The sequence below is a fragment of the Daucus carota genome, chromosome 7 (assembly GCF_001625215.2).
Source record: "Daucus carota subsp. sativus chromosome 7, DH1 v3.0, whole genome shotgun sequence".
Taxonomy (NCBI): Eukaryota; Viridiplantae; Streptophyta; class Magnoliopsida; order Apiales; family Apiaceae; genus Daucus; species Daucus carota.
The window spans coordinates 1,061,520-1,080,562 of NC_030387.2; the positions used below are offsets into that span (position 1 = coordinate 1,061,520).

At 34.2% G+C, this 19,043-nt stretch overlaps 2 protein-coding genes across 2 annotated transcripts; one reads left to right on the forward strand and one right to left on the reverse strand.

The window, feature by feature from the left end:
* The first annotated feature begins 3,390 nt into the window (after positions 1–3,390).
* On the forward strand, positions 3,391–9,372 carry LOC108193213 (pto-interacting protein 1). The gene is made up of 8 exons (XM_017359782.2): positions 3,391–3,673; positions 4,395–4,503; positions 4,887–5,137; positions 5,223–5,349; positions 6,632–6,905; positions 8,186–8,318; positions 8,445–8,531; positions 8,929–9,372. The coding sequence occupies exons 2-8, from the start codon at positions 4,422–4,424 to the stop codon at positions 9,055–9,057; spliced, it is 1,083 nt and encodes a 360-aa protein (XP_017215271.1). The 5' UTR covers positions 3,391–3,673; positions 4,395–4,421; the 3' UTR covers positions 9,058–9,372.
* Positions 9,373–11,301: 1,929 nt separating this feature from the next.
* Positions 11,302–15,469, reverse strand: LOC108196843 (probable receptor-like protein kinase At5g18500). Its single transcript, XM_017364301.2, has 8 exons — positions 15,018–15,469; positions 13,793–14,456; positions 13,592–13,696; positions 13,077–13,199; positions 12,821–12,991; positions 12,580–12,709; positions 11,804–12,016; positions 11,302–11,686 (listed from the first exon to the last, which is right to left on the reverse strand). Exons 2-8 carry the CDS (start codon positions 14,434–14,436, stop codon positions 11,573–11,575), a joined length of 1,500 nt encoding a protein of 499 aa, XP_017219790.1. The 5' UTR covers positions 14,437–14,456; positions 15,018–15,469; the 3' UTR covers positions 11,302–11,572.
* Positions 15,470–19,043: the final 3,574 nt, after the last annotated feature.

Genomic DNA, 19,043 nt, shown 5'->3' on the forward strand with positions numbered 1-19,043 from the left:
TAAATATTGAAAAATCATTTATGTTCGACAAGTAGAACACATATGTTCTGTAATATGTAAATATGTTCTGCAAACTTAACATGTTTTGCAGAATAATGTGTTTTTCACTATTTAACTTATAGATTGTTTAGGATTGTCAAATTTTTTAACAAAATAATGATGTTTATAGAACATGATTTGCAAAATAACACATTTTGCAATGTTTTTATGCCATTCTATAGTTGCAGAACATACGTGGTCTACAGTACTACAGTAAATATGTGGACTACATGGAACTTTGTTCATATATATATATATATATATATATATATATATATATATATAGGCCAACATTCCAGAGAAGGACTCCTTATATGGAGTTACATAGTGCGCCACTATAAATCATCAATTTTTTTATAAATTCTGTTATAGAATACATATAAAACGTGATTCTAATATAGAATACTATAAAATAAAAATCTATTTTAAGTAATTTAACACTTAAAATTTGATTAAAAAAGTATATTTTTGAAACTGATTCTACAACAGAATAATTCTGGATGATTATTATTCTGTTATAGAATCATGTTGAGATATTGCATAATTTTAGATGATCTTTGGAATAAAAAAATTGTATAACTTCGTTTTCGGTTTAATAATCAAAATTTGCAATTATATTTCAAAAAAAATATAATAGAATATATATTATGTATATATTTATAATGGTGTGCTATGTAACTCCATATAAGAGGGTATGCTATGGAGTGCTACCCATATATATATATATATATATATATATATATGAAACAAAGGTGTTAATCGAATAATAAAAAGTCATACGACATCTACACCAATGATCGAGTCGAACAAACAGTAAATTGCAATCGTCTGTTATCATAAAGAGACAGTTAAACGATATTTTGAAGAAAATGTATATACAAATACAAGTACCCGCTTCATGCATCCTCGTTGAATTACTGGCACCCTCTTCATCATGCCCTGATAGAGCTATCGTTTGAGCTATCGACCAAAACGGCGATTCCATACAAACTTTCATCACCAAATCAAGACTCCGCTTACAATTAGGAAGCGAAAAACAAAGCTCTCACCAGAGAGAGAAAACAACCTTAGATCTGAAGTAGAACCACAGAAATAAGAGAAATCGGTCTCCGATGGTTTTAGATCTAAGCTTCCCGAGAAAATGTATTATTCAAAAATTAAGAAGAAAAACAAAGCAATTAAATGATTCGGGGCTTTCCACCGGTGAAAAGCGATAGAAGCCCTCGGGCGGCTACGACAAGAGAGATGCTAGAGAGAATTAGGGTTAAGCTTAAAACTATAACTGATGATGTAAATTGCTTCAGGACAATAATATATAATTTTTAAAAAGTAACTTTTTTAATATATAGACGGATCAAAATATCTATTTTTATTTTATATCGAACAACATATATAAAAAACGGGGCAGAATACCGCCATCACTGTTAAACTTTGTAAATCCTGCGTACCTATAATACCGAATTTCCACACGCATGTTACAAATCTTATAATGTATTGTAGACCATCCCTGTTGTGTTAATTTCTACATAAATTTCAAAAATTTCCCATCATTTTTATAAGAAAAAAAATAGTGTTGACCCGATTTATATTTTTTGATGATAAGACTTCAAATATTGGTATTGATCCTCGTTATCATTATATCCATCATTAATGTTCTCCATATCAAGATCCGGAAAAATGGTTCTCAAATATCATTTATTAACACTATATTATGTAATGCTGTAATTCGATCCGGGCAGCTCGCGAGCTCGCCCGGCTCGAACTCGTTTTGATGGGCTCGGCTCGTTTAGTTAAACAAGCTCGAGTCCGGGCCGAGGTTTTGGCTCGTTTCGTTAAACGAGCTGACTCGACTTGACTCGTGAAAATTAACGAGTCGAATTCGGGTAGCGTTTTAGGCTCGATTTAGTGTTAAATTAAATGAGCTGGCTCGCCCGACTCGCTAAAATCGGCTTGTTTAGCTAAACGAGCCAGCTCAACTCGACCCGTGAAAATAAACGAGTCGAGTTCGGGCAAAGAGTTAGACTTGATTTCTTAAACGAGCCGGTTCGGCTCGACTAAATAAAACTCGGCTCGAATTATGCCCGGCTCGAAACTCGGCTCGCCCGGACCAAATAACAGCCCTAATATTATGTACTCTCTTCATCTCATATTATGTGTCCTGTTTTGACTATTAAGGGGTTAATTTGACCAAATTTTGACCATTAATTAAAAAAATTATTAATTATTTTTAAAATCTGAAAAATAGATATTGAAGGGATTAGATATACCTGCTGAAAAATAATTTTTTAATCATTTTAAATTGGATAGTATATGTAATTTGTTGTCAAACCAACTTGACTTTTCAATAGTCAAAACAAGACACATAATATGAGATGGAAGGAGTAATTTTTTGTATATTCATCAAAAACGCCAAATCATCTAGCGTTATGTTGGTTTAAAAAAAACATAATGTTATATCATGTAGCATTATGTTTGACGATAAAATAATAAAACGCTACACAATATAGTATTTTCTTTCCAATTTGAAGGCGCTAATAAGTGATATTTAGGATCATTTTTCCTAACTCTCTTATTCTGGACATTATTTCTAAATTTGTGAGATTCAGGAGCCTTTTTTATGAAATATTGATCCAAGATTGTCTAACGTATTCAAGTTCTCAACATTATTTTATATAATATCTTATTTTAGAGAAAAATGTTTTAAAACATCAAATTCTGTTATGTATATAATGTTTTGAGATCTAATATAACAAATGTTAAGTTTGTTTAAATTAATATTTCATATTAATAAATAATATTTCAGATCATTCAAAGAATAATATTTTGGACATTACGTATCAAAATTTCGAAATACGATACCTTTTCCCGAGAGGTCAAAAAGAGGGTGTTGGCCCTAAATACCCGTATATTTATCATTAATGTCCTAAATACCCCGATCCAGAAAAATGGCCTCTAAATATCATTTAGTAGCACTATATCGTCTAGCGTTTTGGTTATTTATCAAAAACCCAAAACGCTAGACGATACATCGTGTAGAGTCTAATTAGGTTAACTACAATTAGAACGCTACATCATGTAGCGTCTAAATAGGTTAACCTAACAGACGCTACACGGTGTAGCGTTTTGCTAGCGTTTTGCTGAGGTTAATAAAGCTAAACGCTACACAATCTAGCGTTTTCATCCCAAAATATCGTTTTCATCCTAAAATTGAAAATGCTAGATTATCAGCGTAACTGGTATTTGAGGTCATTTTTTCCAACTTTGTTATTTTATACATTACTCCAATAATATTTGAGATTTGAAACCTTTTTTTTTCTCAAAAAGAATCACGTGGTTTTGCAAAGATAAACAAACACAAAACAGACCCATGTTGAAAAAGAACCAAGTCAAAAGAGAAGGAGAGCTCACCAAAACTCATCTACTGTTTCTTGAGTCTTGACTACTGGAACTAGTTTATTTATTACCCCCCTCCTTCCTCATCTCCATTTGCATGTTCCTTCTTTACCCTACGCGTCTTTCTAAACTTATATAGACACAGATACTTACACATTCGACTACCTCATCCATTATTCACTTCATTTATTATTATTTAAGTTTCAAGAAACTGTTTGATTGATAAACTGCAAAAACCCATGTGAGTTTCTTGCCTTTTGGCTGGGTTTCTTTATGTTTTTATTGTGGTTTTAATGGTTTGATCTTCAATTCTTGCTATTTGGGTTTGGGGTTTTGTTAGATTGTTATGTAATGGTTAATCTTTGTTTAATCTCACTGTTTTTGTCAGAAAGAAGTGATTTTTAGGTTAAAGATTGGATTTTGATTGTGATGGAATGTTCTTATGATGTTGAGGTGTTGTTTTCATTTGGGTTTTGGGAGATTTTTATGTTGATGGGTTGCAATTTGGATTGTGTTTTGTTGAATTGTGGATTGATCTGGAGATATTGAGAAGTGGATCAGAAGGGTTCTTGGATTTGTTTGATTGGTGATGTATTAGCATTAACCAGATGTTATGTCATATATAATTCCGTTGTATCTGGTTGAATTTACTTGAATTTTATGGCTTTTGTTGTTTAACTAGAAAAGACTTTGTTTTTGTTGACTCAGTTCTTATAACTACCCATTAATCTTGATGTTCTAGTATCCTGATGATGAGGAACATTAAATGTGTCACAGGAAGGTGTAGTAGCTCAGGCTCCGCCCTGGGATGAAATGGTCCGTATAAGCTTGTTTGCTGTAACTTTGTCCGGTGAATATGAATGCTTAGGAAATATACGAAATGCAAATTTCTTATGTCAGGAACATAAATGTTTAATTTAGAGTAATACTAAATTCTAACTAATTGTCTTCTCAATGATCAGTATCCAGTTTTTATTCAAGGAAGAATCATGAGTTGCTTTGGCTGTTGCTCAGAAGATAGTATGCAGAAGACTGCGGATAACGGACCTTATATGACGAATCACGCAGCAGGTTATTATTAAGGATGCCTCTGCTTACCTGGCTACTACCCTACTTAACTGTCCTGCCTCTTTATTGGACCAATTTTGGAGATGATAAATGTTCCCTTTTCTTTTTTTTGTCAACATATGAGAAATGCTTGTTAGTTTTTACTATAAATTAATTGCACTTTATTTTTTAAAGTTCATGTCGTTTACTGCTGTATATATGTTTTACGGGAGACATTTATGTATTTTATCTATTAGCTGGGGTTTCGGTTATGCTGTTTTTTTGGCTTTAATGTAAAATAGTATCATGTGGAAAGACCAATTGGTATCATATTTTAGCTTGCTATCATTGCTTTTTATATAAAATATATGACTAGTTATCGGGTCTTATATGTAATTAATTTGTAGGTAACAATGGAGCTTATCGTGCCAGAGAGACAGTACCAAAAGACACACAGACTATTGCCGTTCAACCTATAAATGTCTCTGCACTCCAAGTGGATGAATTGAAAGATATTACAGATAATTTTGGTACAAAGGCTTTAATTGGCGAGGGATCTTATGGAAGAGTGTATCATGGCATACTGAAAACTGGGCAGGCTGCAGCAATAAAGAAATTAGACTCTAGTAAGCAACCAGACCATGAGTTTTTGGCACAGGTTTGCAACAATTTCAGATGCTTTCTGTTTTATGTTCACTCGTCAAAAACAATTAGCATCTGATTGTCTGTTTTCTCCATTTTAGGTTTCTATGGTATCAAGGCTGAAACATGATAATGTTGTTGAGCTACTTGGTTATTGTGTGGATGGTGGTCTTCGTGTCCTTGCCTATGAGTATGCTTCAAATGGATCCCTTCATGATATTCTTCATGGTAAGCTGTTACCAGGTCTTCAATTTGAATCATTGAAGTTTGATCTTATCCTACCAACTGTTATAGGGCTTTAATTCAATTCAAGCTAGCCGAGTTTCGAGCCGAGCCTAATTCGAGCCAAATTTAATCGAGTCGAGCTGAGCCGGCTCGTTTATCTAATTGGGCATAAACCTCTGCCCGAACTCGACTCGTTTACTCGAGCCGGCTTGTTTAGCTAAACGAGCCGGTTTTAACGAGTCGAGCGAGCCAACTCGTACAATTTTTCACTTAATCAAGCCTAAACCTCTACCCGAACTCGGCTCGTTTAATTTCGAGTCGAACCTTTGTCCGAATTCGGCTCGTTTAATGAGTCGAGCCGAGCCCAGTTAAACGAGTTCGAGCCAGGCGAGCTCGCAAGGCGCCCGACTCGAATTACAGCTCTAAGCTGTTACTTATACGAGATGTAATAATATCCAGGGTGGGGTGAGGGTAGGGGTTCTTTCAAAAAAGCGGGCCAGAGAAGAACATATAATTTTGTTTTTATAAATGATACTCCCTCCGTCCCACAATACATGTCTCTTTTGGAAAATTTTTTTGTCCCACAATACATGTCTACTTTTAGTTTCCAATGCAAATATATTGCAAATATTTTAAAATTACCCTTCTTGAAAGTTGTATAACAATTAATGGAGGTTGAATAAGAGTCTACATTCATGCATTTATTAGGGGTAGAGGTGAGAAAATTTTATCTAATCAATGCTTTCTTAATATGCGTAATTTTTTCAAAAGAGACATGTATTGTGGGACGGAGGGAGTATTGTTAACTAGTCAAACTTTTCATCTTATCTATATTACTAAAGGAACTTGTCAAGGATTTCCATGACAGATGGATGTCACCACCATGTTTACACGAGAGATGCTTTTATTGCTGGTGTGCATCACATCAAATTTGTCACTAAAGGTGAAAACACAGACATCACATGACAGATTATTAAGAAAAAGAAACAGAGAAGATATGTAAAACCTAAAAGCATTGTGAAGATTTCATGAACTAGCATTTAGTAGAGCCTCCATATAAATTGCTTCCTTATAAGTTAAATGAGTCTCTTGCTTTTAATCTTGAAAAACTCCGAAAATAAATTGTCTAACACTTACCTCTGCAACATATAGGCAAACAGTACAATAGCAGCACTTGAACTAAATGCTACCCATATTTTTTTTGGCCAATTACATGTCTTTAGTAGTAAGAATGTTCTGGTTTCTGTTATTATTTTGAAATCTTATATATCTATCTGATCATCAGGAAGAAAGGGTGTCAAGGGTGCTCAGCCAGGTCCAGTTTTGTCATGGTCCCAAAGAGTTAAAATTGCTGTTGGGGCAGCAAAGGGACTTGAATATTTACATGAAAAGGCACAACCTCACATTATTCACCGAGACATTAAGTCCAGCAATGTTTTACTTTTTGATGATGATGTGGCTAAGGTTGCAGACTTTGATCTGTCAAATCAAGCACCTGACATGGCAGCACGTCTTCACTCCACTCGTGTTCTAGGAACTTTTGGTTATCATGCTCCTGAGTAAGCTCTGCCTTCTTGTTTAACATATATCATATATTTCTTTCGTTTCTTTCTTTTGTTTTCCTTTTTTACCATAATTCTTTTTAATCATGAATACTAAATTTTATGTCTAATTATCAAGCATAAAGCTATCCTTTATCCATATTTTAGCAACCAGTATAAATTTAGCATTTGTAGTCTTTCATATTTAAATGGCTGATCATCAGTATTGTAGACTTGATCACCTAGGCCTTGTGACATTTTAAGCGAATAATAAATTAACAGGACCAAGTAGAACAATTAATGGACAGTGTCATGCAATTTCAACATGGACTGAAAACTACAGCTCATTAACATAGTACCTTCATAGGAAAGCGTTACTATAAATTAGTGTAGGGAACTACATCGTCAAATATCTATAATGCACGGCAAATATAAAAAATAAATTACATGCTGTACTTTTATAATCAGTATTTGGTCAAAAGTAGCTATGCTTAGAACGTGGAAGTGTATATGTAATTTGTTGCTGACTCGGCGAGGTCATGTCAGCTAAATTACCGGCTTGCTTTCTCAGCCTATTTGCATCATATATGTGATAACCTAGAAAGCGGGGATACTTCATCTGGGTGAAGAACTGCGTAGGGGATACTTGGGGGTGCGGCGGGATACGCACGGGATACGCCACGTGGCGTATCGGTGGAGGCAGTGACGGGGATACGCGGGGGTGCGGGGATGGGGGTGCGGGAGTGGCACAAATCGTAATTTTTTACAACTTTTTTTTTAAAAAAAAAACTTAAAATTAGTTGGTCAAAATCATGGAAGCCATGATTATGCTCGATTGAATCACTTCAATTGCAATAGTTATTTATGTATTTTAATTGTCAAGACTTAAGGATGATTAATTTAGTTATTCCACTATTTTGTTCTACTTAAATGCATCTTATGAATTATTTATATATATTTAATATTTGCTGTATCCCCCCGCACCCGTATCCCCATATTTTGGAATTTGATGAATTCTCGTATCCACGTACCGCGCACCCCCACACCCGCACTCATGCTTCCTAGGTGATAACGGAAAATTAACTGAAGATGTTAGATGGCAACTGAGATTATAGAATAGGTGGCAACTAAAATATTGTGCTTACCCCATATCTCTGGATAAGGCTATTTGGCTTCTGGGGGGCTCTTTCAGACTCTGAGCTTTTCCCCGTATCTTATCTGCATATGCATATTATTTCAAAGTTTAACTACAAACTGTAGATTGCTCTGAGTTGTTAGTCTTGTGCTTCCTGTGGCAGATATGCAATGACTGGACAGCTGAGCTCAAAGAGTGATGTATACAGCTTTGGTGTGGTCTTATTGGAACTCTTGACTGGGCGTAAACCTGTAGATCATACACTACCACGAGGACAGCAGAGTCTAGTGACATGGGTACTCATCTTGGCTCTTTTCTGAAGGGTGCTTGATAATTGATATTTTTATATATGTTAGAATCATATTTTTTAGTTTCTACATATTTCCTATCTGAGCTGACTTTGAAGTTTTGTCTTTTGTTAGGCGACTCCAAGACTCAGCGAAGACAAGGTTAAGCAGTGTGTTGATACTCGACTAAATGGAGAATACCCACCCAAGGCAGTTGCTAAGGTAGTCTATATAACATTTTGAAATCAAAAAAAGTAAAGCTTATTTGTGCTTCCAATTTCAACACCCCCAGTCCCCCACACCTTTAAAGAATGTCTATCCTATAAATTTGGGCACATGGCTCTGTGGCTCAGCCACATGTTATAATTATTTTAGACAAAAATATCTGACATCCATCGGAGAATAATGGGATAAAGTACAGGTTTCCTGATGAATATAGAAAGTTGACTATGTTCTATGAAATGCTTCCCAAATAGTCATTACATAATTTACGTAATATTGTTCATTCTTTTTTAATATTGGTGGGTTTTGCTCTTGAACTGATAAAAATGCCATTATTAGTATATATATGAATGGCTAAAATAAAACTTCTCATCATGACTTCCCTTGCTGCAAACAGATGGCTGCAGTTGCTGCCTTGTGCGTACAATATGAAGCTGATTTCCGGCCAAACATGAGTATTGTTGTGAAGGCTCTTCAACCATTATTAAATACTCGATCCGGGCCTCCCAGTGAATCACATCACTAGTAAATCCATCCCTGTACTGACTATGTCCTGCATCTTCACTTGGGCTTGTTCGTGTATTGGGGTACTTCTTCGGTACCCCTCTATGATGAGAAAATACTATATTTGTTTTATTCTTTTCGGTGCAATGCACAGAACCAATATACATGTGAACTAAGAGCGGTAATGCTGTTATATTCTTTCTTCTTCTTTTCCTAGAATTAAATAATTCTTTGCTATGGAATATTCAAATGGAATTGTATGGTACAACACACATTATTAGCCAAATGTATATTTTTATCTTTACAATAGAAAGAGTATAATTAGTTGGGTTGTGTACTTGGGTTTTTCCTGACTTTAAATGTTTGTATTCCACAGTGATCAGATCTTACAGTTAGGAGTGGTATGTAGTTGATTTTTTAAAGATTCTGCAAGGCAAATTGGAGAAATTTAACCAGAGGCCGATGTGTTAATTGGCACAATGATTGGCATAATTACAATATGCAATATAAATTGAAATGATGACAGTGATTCAGGTGAGAAAGTTCTGAACTTTTCAAGAAATGAGAAAGTTCTGCAATTTTTAAAAAATACAAAATAACTGTTTCATTTCTAATATAATATTACTTTTGCAAATATCCACATTTTTAATATTATATTGTTAGTGTTTTAAACAAAACATATTAAGAAATAAGAATACTCCCTCTGTCCCATTCATTTGTATTTCTTTTTTAGGATGTCCCACCAATTGTATACATTCCATTTGTATTTCTTTTTTAGGATGTCCCACCAATTGTATACATTCCAAAAGCGGTAAACTCTTACTCCCTCCACCAATTGTATATATTCCAAAAGCGGTAAACTCTTACTCCCTCCGTCCCGATCATTTATATTTTATATACATTTGGGATGGACACGGAGACCAAGAAAAAATGTAAAAAATGAGTAAAGTTAGAATTGTTGTGTGTAAAGTGGTGGGACTCATTTATATAAGGGTCATGTTCCAGAGAGAACCATTAGAGAGAGAACCATAGAACCCTTACCTTATTAGGCAAGGGTTCTGCAGCAGAACTTAAGTATTAGTTGGGATCTGCAGCAGAACTTCACAAAAAAAATGTCAATATCTATGGATTATATTTTTAAATTATTTTTGAACACACACAACGAGGAAAAAACATGAAAAAAACATGTATTTAGATTTAGATCCTAAAAATCTATTTAAAATTTAGGGTTCTGCAGCAGAACCCTAGTGGTTCTATGGTTCTATTTTAAGGAGTGGTTCTCTCTTGAGCGCGACCCTTTATATTTAATGATAGATTTGAGATAGTGTTTATATTATTATAAAATGGAGATAGTGAAAGAAAGCAGTGGGTGTAACAGTGTTTTATATTATTAAAAATTACTATTTTTGGAATGTATAGAAATGATGGGACATCTCAAAACGGAAACTGTATAGAAATGAATGGGACAAAGGGTGTGTAAGAGCATCTCCAACCATTGGAAGCCTTTAGCTAAAAGGTGACGTGGCATACTATAAATAAAAAAATTTAGCCAATAGCTCAAAAAACTCATGCTCCAACCATACCGAGCTGTTATCTATAATTTTAGCCAACCTCCTATGGATGGCTAAATTTGTCGAACCTCTACAGGTCTGTAAGAAATTTGTAGGAAGATTGCACATAATTTATTACCATATTGAACTGATATATTCTATTTTAACAATCTAAAATATTAATAACATACCATTTTTAAATTATAGCCAACCAATATAGCCAATACCATTGAGCAAAATGTCTTACAGGTTCAGCAAATTTTACATAATGTCCTACAGGTCCCATTTAGCCAACGATTATAGCCAACGCCGTTGGAGATGCTCTAATATAGAATATCATTACATCAACTACTTTCTTCCACTATCTTCTTTCTATAATAAATTAATAATATAAACACTATTCCACCTACTACTTTTCTACATTATCTCATATCTATTATTAAATATAAATGGTTCTCACCACTATGCTCAATTTTCATCTAACTTTACTCATTTTTTACGCTTTTTCTTGGTCTCCATGTCCCAACCAAATGTATACGGAGGGAGTAATATGTTATAAAAGTTTTATAATCAAGAATTAATTTATCTTAATAATCAAATGGTCAGACTTTACTAGAGGTCCAATCCAATATTTACATATCACAAATTTTCAAATTTTAATAACAAGTGACCCTTCTGTATTTCCTAGACAACAAATCCAGAGTTTCAAACTTCACTGACAAAAAACAATGCTGTCATCCTTCCAATTTCCAAAGAGAAGCATCTTAACAGACTGCTAAAATTATAGTAGCTCAGCACTATTAATATTATCTGACCTCTATACACACCAGCACTAGCAAAGTCTAATTATAGAATATATGATCCTATGCACAAAACAAATAAAATTCTACATACAAAAATAACTAAATGGCAGACTATCAAATGCTGGACCACTAGCCATTTGTATATTGTTGCACCTTATTGCATGTGTAGGAAAGCTTGTTTTGTTCATCCCCTTTGGTTTTCTCTGCTTTCTGGACTCAAGTTAGGAACTTTGTACTTGTTTGTGCTAGAGTTTTCACTTCTGTATTCTGCCTCTGCATTCCTTTGACGTCGTCGACTCTGAAAGTTAATCAAACAACAAATTTATCTTATTCTTGCATGATCCGTATAAGTTTCTAAGCAATATGGACCTTTTAAGTAGTTGGTTCTTGAGTTGTAGGAAAATATTTATCTTACCTCACGTGGCAGTGGATAATCGTCTGACTCCAGCATACGGACAACTTCACTCATAGATGGTCTTTTTTCAGAATCTGGATCAACACATCTCAAGGCAGCCAGTAAGGCTCGTTTAAGTGCAGTTCTGGATGGTTTAGTCTCCATAGTCGGATCTGCTACTTCTTCTGATCGTCTATTAGCAACCATTAGTTTGAGCCAGTCAACCATATTCACCTGCAGGAAGGATGATGATATTACAAAATGAATGTACAAGAGTCAAGAGTCATTTGTTCAAGCCTAATAAATAATATTTCCTACAATCTAGTACTATCTTCATTTCTTTTGGACTGAATCAAATAATAATTCATGTCATGAAATTGCTGTCGCAATGTGTTTATAAAATAAAATGAAAAAAAATCACAATCTGGCACCTATGTTACCCGGACTTGGCTGAAAGTGTCCAAACTGGATACGTGTCCGAGTGTCGGACTCAGCAATATTTTGAAAATTTTAACTGATTTTGGCCTAAAATAAGTGTCTGAGTGTTCATACCCATGTCCGAGTGTCGAGTGTCCGACACGGGTACTCGAGGCAAAATGAAGAGTCCGGGTAACGTAGTCTGGCACATTGTTCTATTACATCAGCATAATATATGCAACTAGCATAACTACTTCCTACTGAACAACTAATTTCCCCCATGATCTTCACATCCTAACTAATGTGCTAACAATGTACAATTTTATGGTCCTTCATCGTGCATTTTATATAAACGGAACGAGTTAAGGAGTGTAGAATACCTCATCTGCTGGACGGTCATGATCCACCGGATCTCTTCCAGTAATTGCTTCCAAAAGCACAACCCCAAAACTGTAAACGTCACTCTTCTCATTAAGAAGGCCGCTATTTGCATATTCTGGTGCTACATATCTGTAGTTACCAGTACAAGACATCAGAGAAGTGGGCTGGTAAATGTAGTAAGAAAAGAAAGAGAATCAAACAGTAGAACATTTACAAATAAGTTTCATTAGTTACGCTCACCCATAAGTACCCATAACTCTGGTTGTAATGTGACTCTCTCCAGCACCCAACAACTTTGCCAGACCAAAATCAGATATTTTAGGATTGAAGTCATCATCTAGTAGTATATTGCCAGACTTGATGTCTCGATGCACAATTTTTGGTTCAATAGCCTCATGCAAGTACGCAAGCCTGCATTTAGTACATCAAGTTAAAGTAAGAGAAGCTAAAAGTTCCGTATTTTTTTAGATGTTATGTAATCTATATATGAACTTACGCCCTGGCAGTCCCCTGGACAACTTTCATGCGAGCCTCCCAAGTAAGATATCCTTGGTGACTCATAGCTCCATGAAGCCACTGGTCCAGATTTCCATTGCTGACATACTCATAGACCAACATCCTGAATTTAACCAAATATAGTTTTAAAAAACAGGCAAGTTTTTTAGTACGCCTTATAGGAATCCAGGCTTATTCTTATAGAAATTTCCTTCTAAAAGGATGCTACTGCATGAACAAGACATATCGATGTATTCATCCCATGGCGTTGCAGTGGAAACAAACTAAAATTGATGTTAATAATTAGAAGAAAAACCATACTTAAATTTCCTCTCAATATCTCTCTCAATTCAAAATTCCAGAATTTGAAGTATCAACTAAATTTTAAATAGATAATTAGTTAATAAGAAATTCAGAGCATCACAATACTCCTTTGATGGGCTTGTTTTTCTTTTAATCCATAATAGATGGGTATTGGAAGTATAAAATAGATGCAAAGAGCTTAACGTATCGTACCTTTGGGTGCCCTCGATGCAGTACCCCAGAAGCCTAACCAAGTTTTTATGGCGGACATTGCCAATGGCCTCGACTTCCACCTTGAAATCCTTTTCTGCTTGTCCTCTATAACCAAAATATTTTCAGAAAACTACATTAGCTTAATATATAAAAAATATAGTACTGAGACCAGCAGAATCAATTGCAGTTTTTTGTACTTACTGATTATTGAAGAGTTTTTTGACAGCTACTGAAGATCCATTAGCCAGTTGTCCACGATAAACTACTCCATATCCACCTTCACCTATAACATTATCCTTGGAAAATCTATTTGTTGCTACTTGTAGATCCCTCAATGTAAACCAGTGACCCCAACTAAGTTGAGAGAAGTCAGACAGACCGGATAGAGGGGAGGAACCAGTTAAAGGATGCGAAGAAGGCTTGTACGCATTTTTTTTACCACTATTCCCTTTTTCTCCTGATCCGGAACCAAACCAACCCTTCTCTAAATTTTTAAGAGAACCAGATTGACTGCTTTTATCAGCATTCTCCGTCTGGTGCAGATGCATTAAAAGTTTATCAGGATCTTTGCCACTGTAATTGTCCTTTGATATACTTGAATTCGTGTCATAGACATCAAAGCTATTTGCTGAATTCTGATCTATCTTTATCTCTTTTATTTCACTTGATACAATTTGGTCTTGACTAATTGGAAGTTTTCCAGTATCCCTGTTAGACTTTTTCCTCGAAATACAAATTGGAAGCACCAAGAGTAAAATAGGCACAAGCACAAAGATCAGAACTAAAGCCCACACTGGAATATGTAAAATCGGAGTTTCTTTCGTCAGATCATCTACCAGCCCCATTTCAATCTAAAATGAGGTACCTACAAGGTGTCCAGGATCATCAATATATATAGTTGTTATCAAACTTTTTACAACTAATGACAGGATGCAAAGATGTGACTTGCAGAAGACAAATTCACCATTTTACTGCCTCTTATACTTTAGGGAGAGGGTGATCATGAACATGTTGTACTGTATACTATAGTTCCTAATGATTTACATGAGACAACTCCTAATGTAAACTTTTACTAATTTCCTTTCAATTAAAAATTGGACTAAACATTTTAATAGTATAAAGGAAAAGCAGAAATATTTGGAAAGAGAGGAAAAGCATGTAAATTTTGATGCTCACACTTGTATAACTTCAGAACTAGAAATTTGCAAAGATCAGACAATAATAGAAACCCAGAACAATCAATGAGCCAGGTTTTCTACTTCAACAATATAATTCAGAATTTAGAAACAATAAAGATTTCTCATGCAGTGGATAAAAATGATACATTCTTGAATGCAAACTGATAATATGCACACATGCATTATAGATTTATATCAGGAAATCCTGAATGCATTGAGTTCATAATCAAGAAATTCATCATTTTTACCTGAACTTAATAAGATTTAAATTTCAGCCTTCCCACACTGAAGAAATAATACCAAACACTTGGACCCCAGATCTCTTGTACAAAAATTTCTCTGACTCAACCAAGCAATCAATTCCATCATCAAAAGAATTGAACCCAGGTATGCATTACAAACTTTAAGGAACTACCCAAGTGAGAATTCAATCAAGAACCTCCAAAGATTGAGTCTTTATGCAAAGAATTGGCCAATCAAGTACTCAAAATTGAAGGGAATTGTAAGGAACACACAACAAAGCACATGGAATTCTGAGAATTGTTGTGGTAGTGGTGGGGATAAATATGAAAGCATGGACTTCTAAGTGGTAGGTAATGCCTTACAGATACATATAGTAGTAAAACATAAGCATGAGAATTTCCCTGAAAAATAAGTATAAAAGAGAATCAAACTTTATGAATTTCAAAAATTGACACTTGAATTGAAGGTGACTATCAATAATTTATATACATATATAATCCCAAGATAAAAACACAACTTTTTTGGTTTTGTGGGTTATTTTGAAGACAAACAATTAATAGTCAAACTTCAACATCATAATAAGAATAATAATTATACTTACTAGAATACTCCTTCCGTCCCCTTTTACTTGTCCCTTTTGAAAAAATAACGCATCTTAAGAAAATGTTAGTTGGATATCTTGTTTTCATACATATCCCTAATAAATGTAATGAATTAAATAGAGTTGTGTATATATATATATGCTAGTGAAACATTGGAAGTTGTTACTTTTTGAAAAAACATATAAAAAGTTGCTTTGAAAAGAGAAGTGGACAAGTAATCTGGGACAAATTTTTTTTCCAAAGTGGACATGTAAAAGGGGACGGAGAGAGTACTTACACGTAACTATGATTACAGCAAACCAATCAGTGTGAACTCAAGAATATCCAAGTCCTAACTCAACAGCATGGTAAAATACTAGTATAATCTGTCAAATGACAGCATCTTTAAGTACAAACAACAATAGTCTTTAGCTTTCTAGGCATTTTGAATTACATTAAAAAATCATTCTTGATTTTAGTGATTTTACTTTCTTGCAAAATTTGTGGTACTAGATACTACATTGGGAAATGTGAAATATATGAAGATTTAATATAGAAATAGTAGTCAAAAGAAACAGGGTGGAACATACCATAATAATTTTAATGGTCTTAAATACCCTTTCCTATTCTATGAATCTTGCAAGCATGCTCTTCATGTTTGTTGGGTAATTGTGATGATATGGATAGTGTATGGGCATATATGATTGTTATCAACAAACAGTACCTACCCCAAAGACAACATGCCATCAAAAGTGGTCAAGTCTTGTGATTTCAGTTTGAATTTTCAAAAGTGCCAACACAATATGCCACTATTTTCTTGTAAATAATTGTATTTTGCAGTGAAAATAACATATACATGTGCTGCTCCTCACTTATATTTCTCCTGCATGTGGCAATGTAAATTATAAATAAAATATCTTGTAGATAATAATCACATACATTTTTATCATGTATTTCCAAATTCTCGTTAACCAGATCAAAATCTCGTGAAATAAAATATAAATGTAAATATAAACATGATCGGATCAATTTTTTATCATAAATCTACGTTTTAATTTCTGTTAACCGGATTGAAATCTCGTAATACAAAACTCACCAACATATTGTTATCCACAAATGACAAGGGGACTAAAGCAAGGGAACAAGATTTACATTATTTGGTGAAGAAGGCAAACGCCAAACAGCTAGCAAAGCATGCAAATGCAATATGAATTAAAATAGCAGTCAAAAAGACTTTAACATTATTGAACAAATGAAACACAAAGAGAAATGTTGCACACTTTATGCAAAAATGATGAAGCTGATGGATCTTTTATCCATCTTTAGTTGCATTGACAACTAAGTGTCATGGTTAGTCAAAATTTATATTCATCATCTTAATGAAACTGTACTCTTGTCTGCTTTTCACTCATTTCTTTCTTCTTCTTCTTCTTGTTTCAACTGCGCAATAAACAATTCCATAATTGAAGCTGAGCTGGTGCTCAACTGGACTTAAATATGTCATTCAATATAATTGTTCAAACACTCCTTTGGTTCCACACTTCCCGCCTTTGATTAAACTAATACTATCATTTGTTCTGAGATTTATTAGAAATATCACTGCTACAAATCTCTCCTTGTTCTAAAAATCTCTCATTTTTTAAAAAAATCTCTGATTGATTTTTGATTTTTTTTATTAATTTATCGTGACACTCCTATTTGACTGAAAATCTTCAATTTATCGGGAAAAATACCCCTACTGGTCTTCCTGTTGTTCTAAAGATCCGGTTTATTAAAATATTCTCGATTAATTTTAAAGAATTATTTTATAGATTTACCGATTACATCCGATTTTACTTGCAATTCATGATTTATCGAAAAAAATCGCGATAAATACAGGATAAATTCTCAATCTTATAAGTTAACTGATTAATTCCAATTCCCAAATCTACAATCATGTCTTCCTATGGTTGAACCCTATTCCGATACGAACTCGATTCATACTAACACAAAAAATACCAACACCTACCGATATAAACGATTAATTAAGACATAAAATATTAGCTTTACTGAATTTTTTTTCCCTATTACACTATCAATTTGGTCCTTGATCATGTCATGATCTAGATCAGTGTAAGAAGAGATTAATACTCTAAAAAAAATGTTATTCTATTTAATTAATCACTAGTGTTATACCAAACCCCATTAGAAGGGTAAAAGGAAAGGTTAAGATGGTGTTAAAGCGAGAAATCTCACTTAATCTCATTATAAAGTTGAAAGTTAATCAAATGCTAAAGTGAGATTAAGTGGAGCACTTGTCTAGTTAATTAGCACAAAACATATCGAATCCAATGGATTTTGTTTTAATCAGTTGGTCGCCTTTCTTTAGAATATTTGTTTGCAAAGCAAATTTCGATCTAGGGACTCTTCTTGCTCTAATATATCGTCGTAAATAACACATAATTCGTCCTGGACTCCTTGTGCCGGTATAATTTTTCTTCTTTTTCTTCTTTTTTTAACGTAGGAGTCCGCCGCCGCTACCTTGGATGCCAATGTAATTTCATGCGAACTCAAACCGAAAGATTTTTATTATTTTCAGATACCTAGGTCTTGTAATTTGAGTCGGGTTGCTCGCAAGCAGCTCGAGCTCGAACTCGTTTAATAAGATTTGACTCGGCTCGAACTCGAATAAAATTATATATTCGTTTAATTAAGTGAGACGGTTGGACTCGACTCATGAAATGAAACGAGACGAGTTTGTGTAGAAATTTAGTATCGATTAAGTGTAAAATTAAATGAGCCGACTCGACCGACTCGTTAAAACCGGCTCATTTAGCTATACGAGCGGGCTCAACTCGTAATATTAAACTAGTCGAGTTCGGACTAAAGTTTCGGCTTGATTAAATTAAACGAGCCGGCCCATCTGACTCGTTTAACCTCGACTCAAATTACACCCAGCTCGAAACTCAGTTCGCTCATCCCGAATTACAGCCCTACATATACTTAAATATTATTCATATAAAAAAATTTATTTTCAAATATTATATATACGCAATGAGAAATGTAACTGATACTGTAATAATAATACCCGAGACATCCCGCCAAACCTCGCTCTGATACCATGTAGGGAACCATTCTCTCTAAAATCTTAAGGTGTTAGAGGAGACCCTTTTATGAATATTATTCTTTAACAAATTATAATTGTCATTGTCACTATCGATTATGTGTAACAGGGGTACATTTACCTCCACTGAATCTCGAGTTCTCGAAAACAAATATTAAGAGAATGATGTAAGAAGAATAAAATTGGTTGAAATAGCATACATGTATCGGCTACAAAATGCGTGGAGAATTTTATTGTTAACCGACACATTGTTGAGGCTCGCAAGTGTCGGTTATAGTATAATAATAGTTTCACCAACCAAGCCCAAGTCATCTCCATCAAGCAGGAAAGAGTCATTTCATAACATT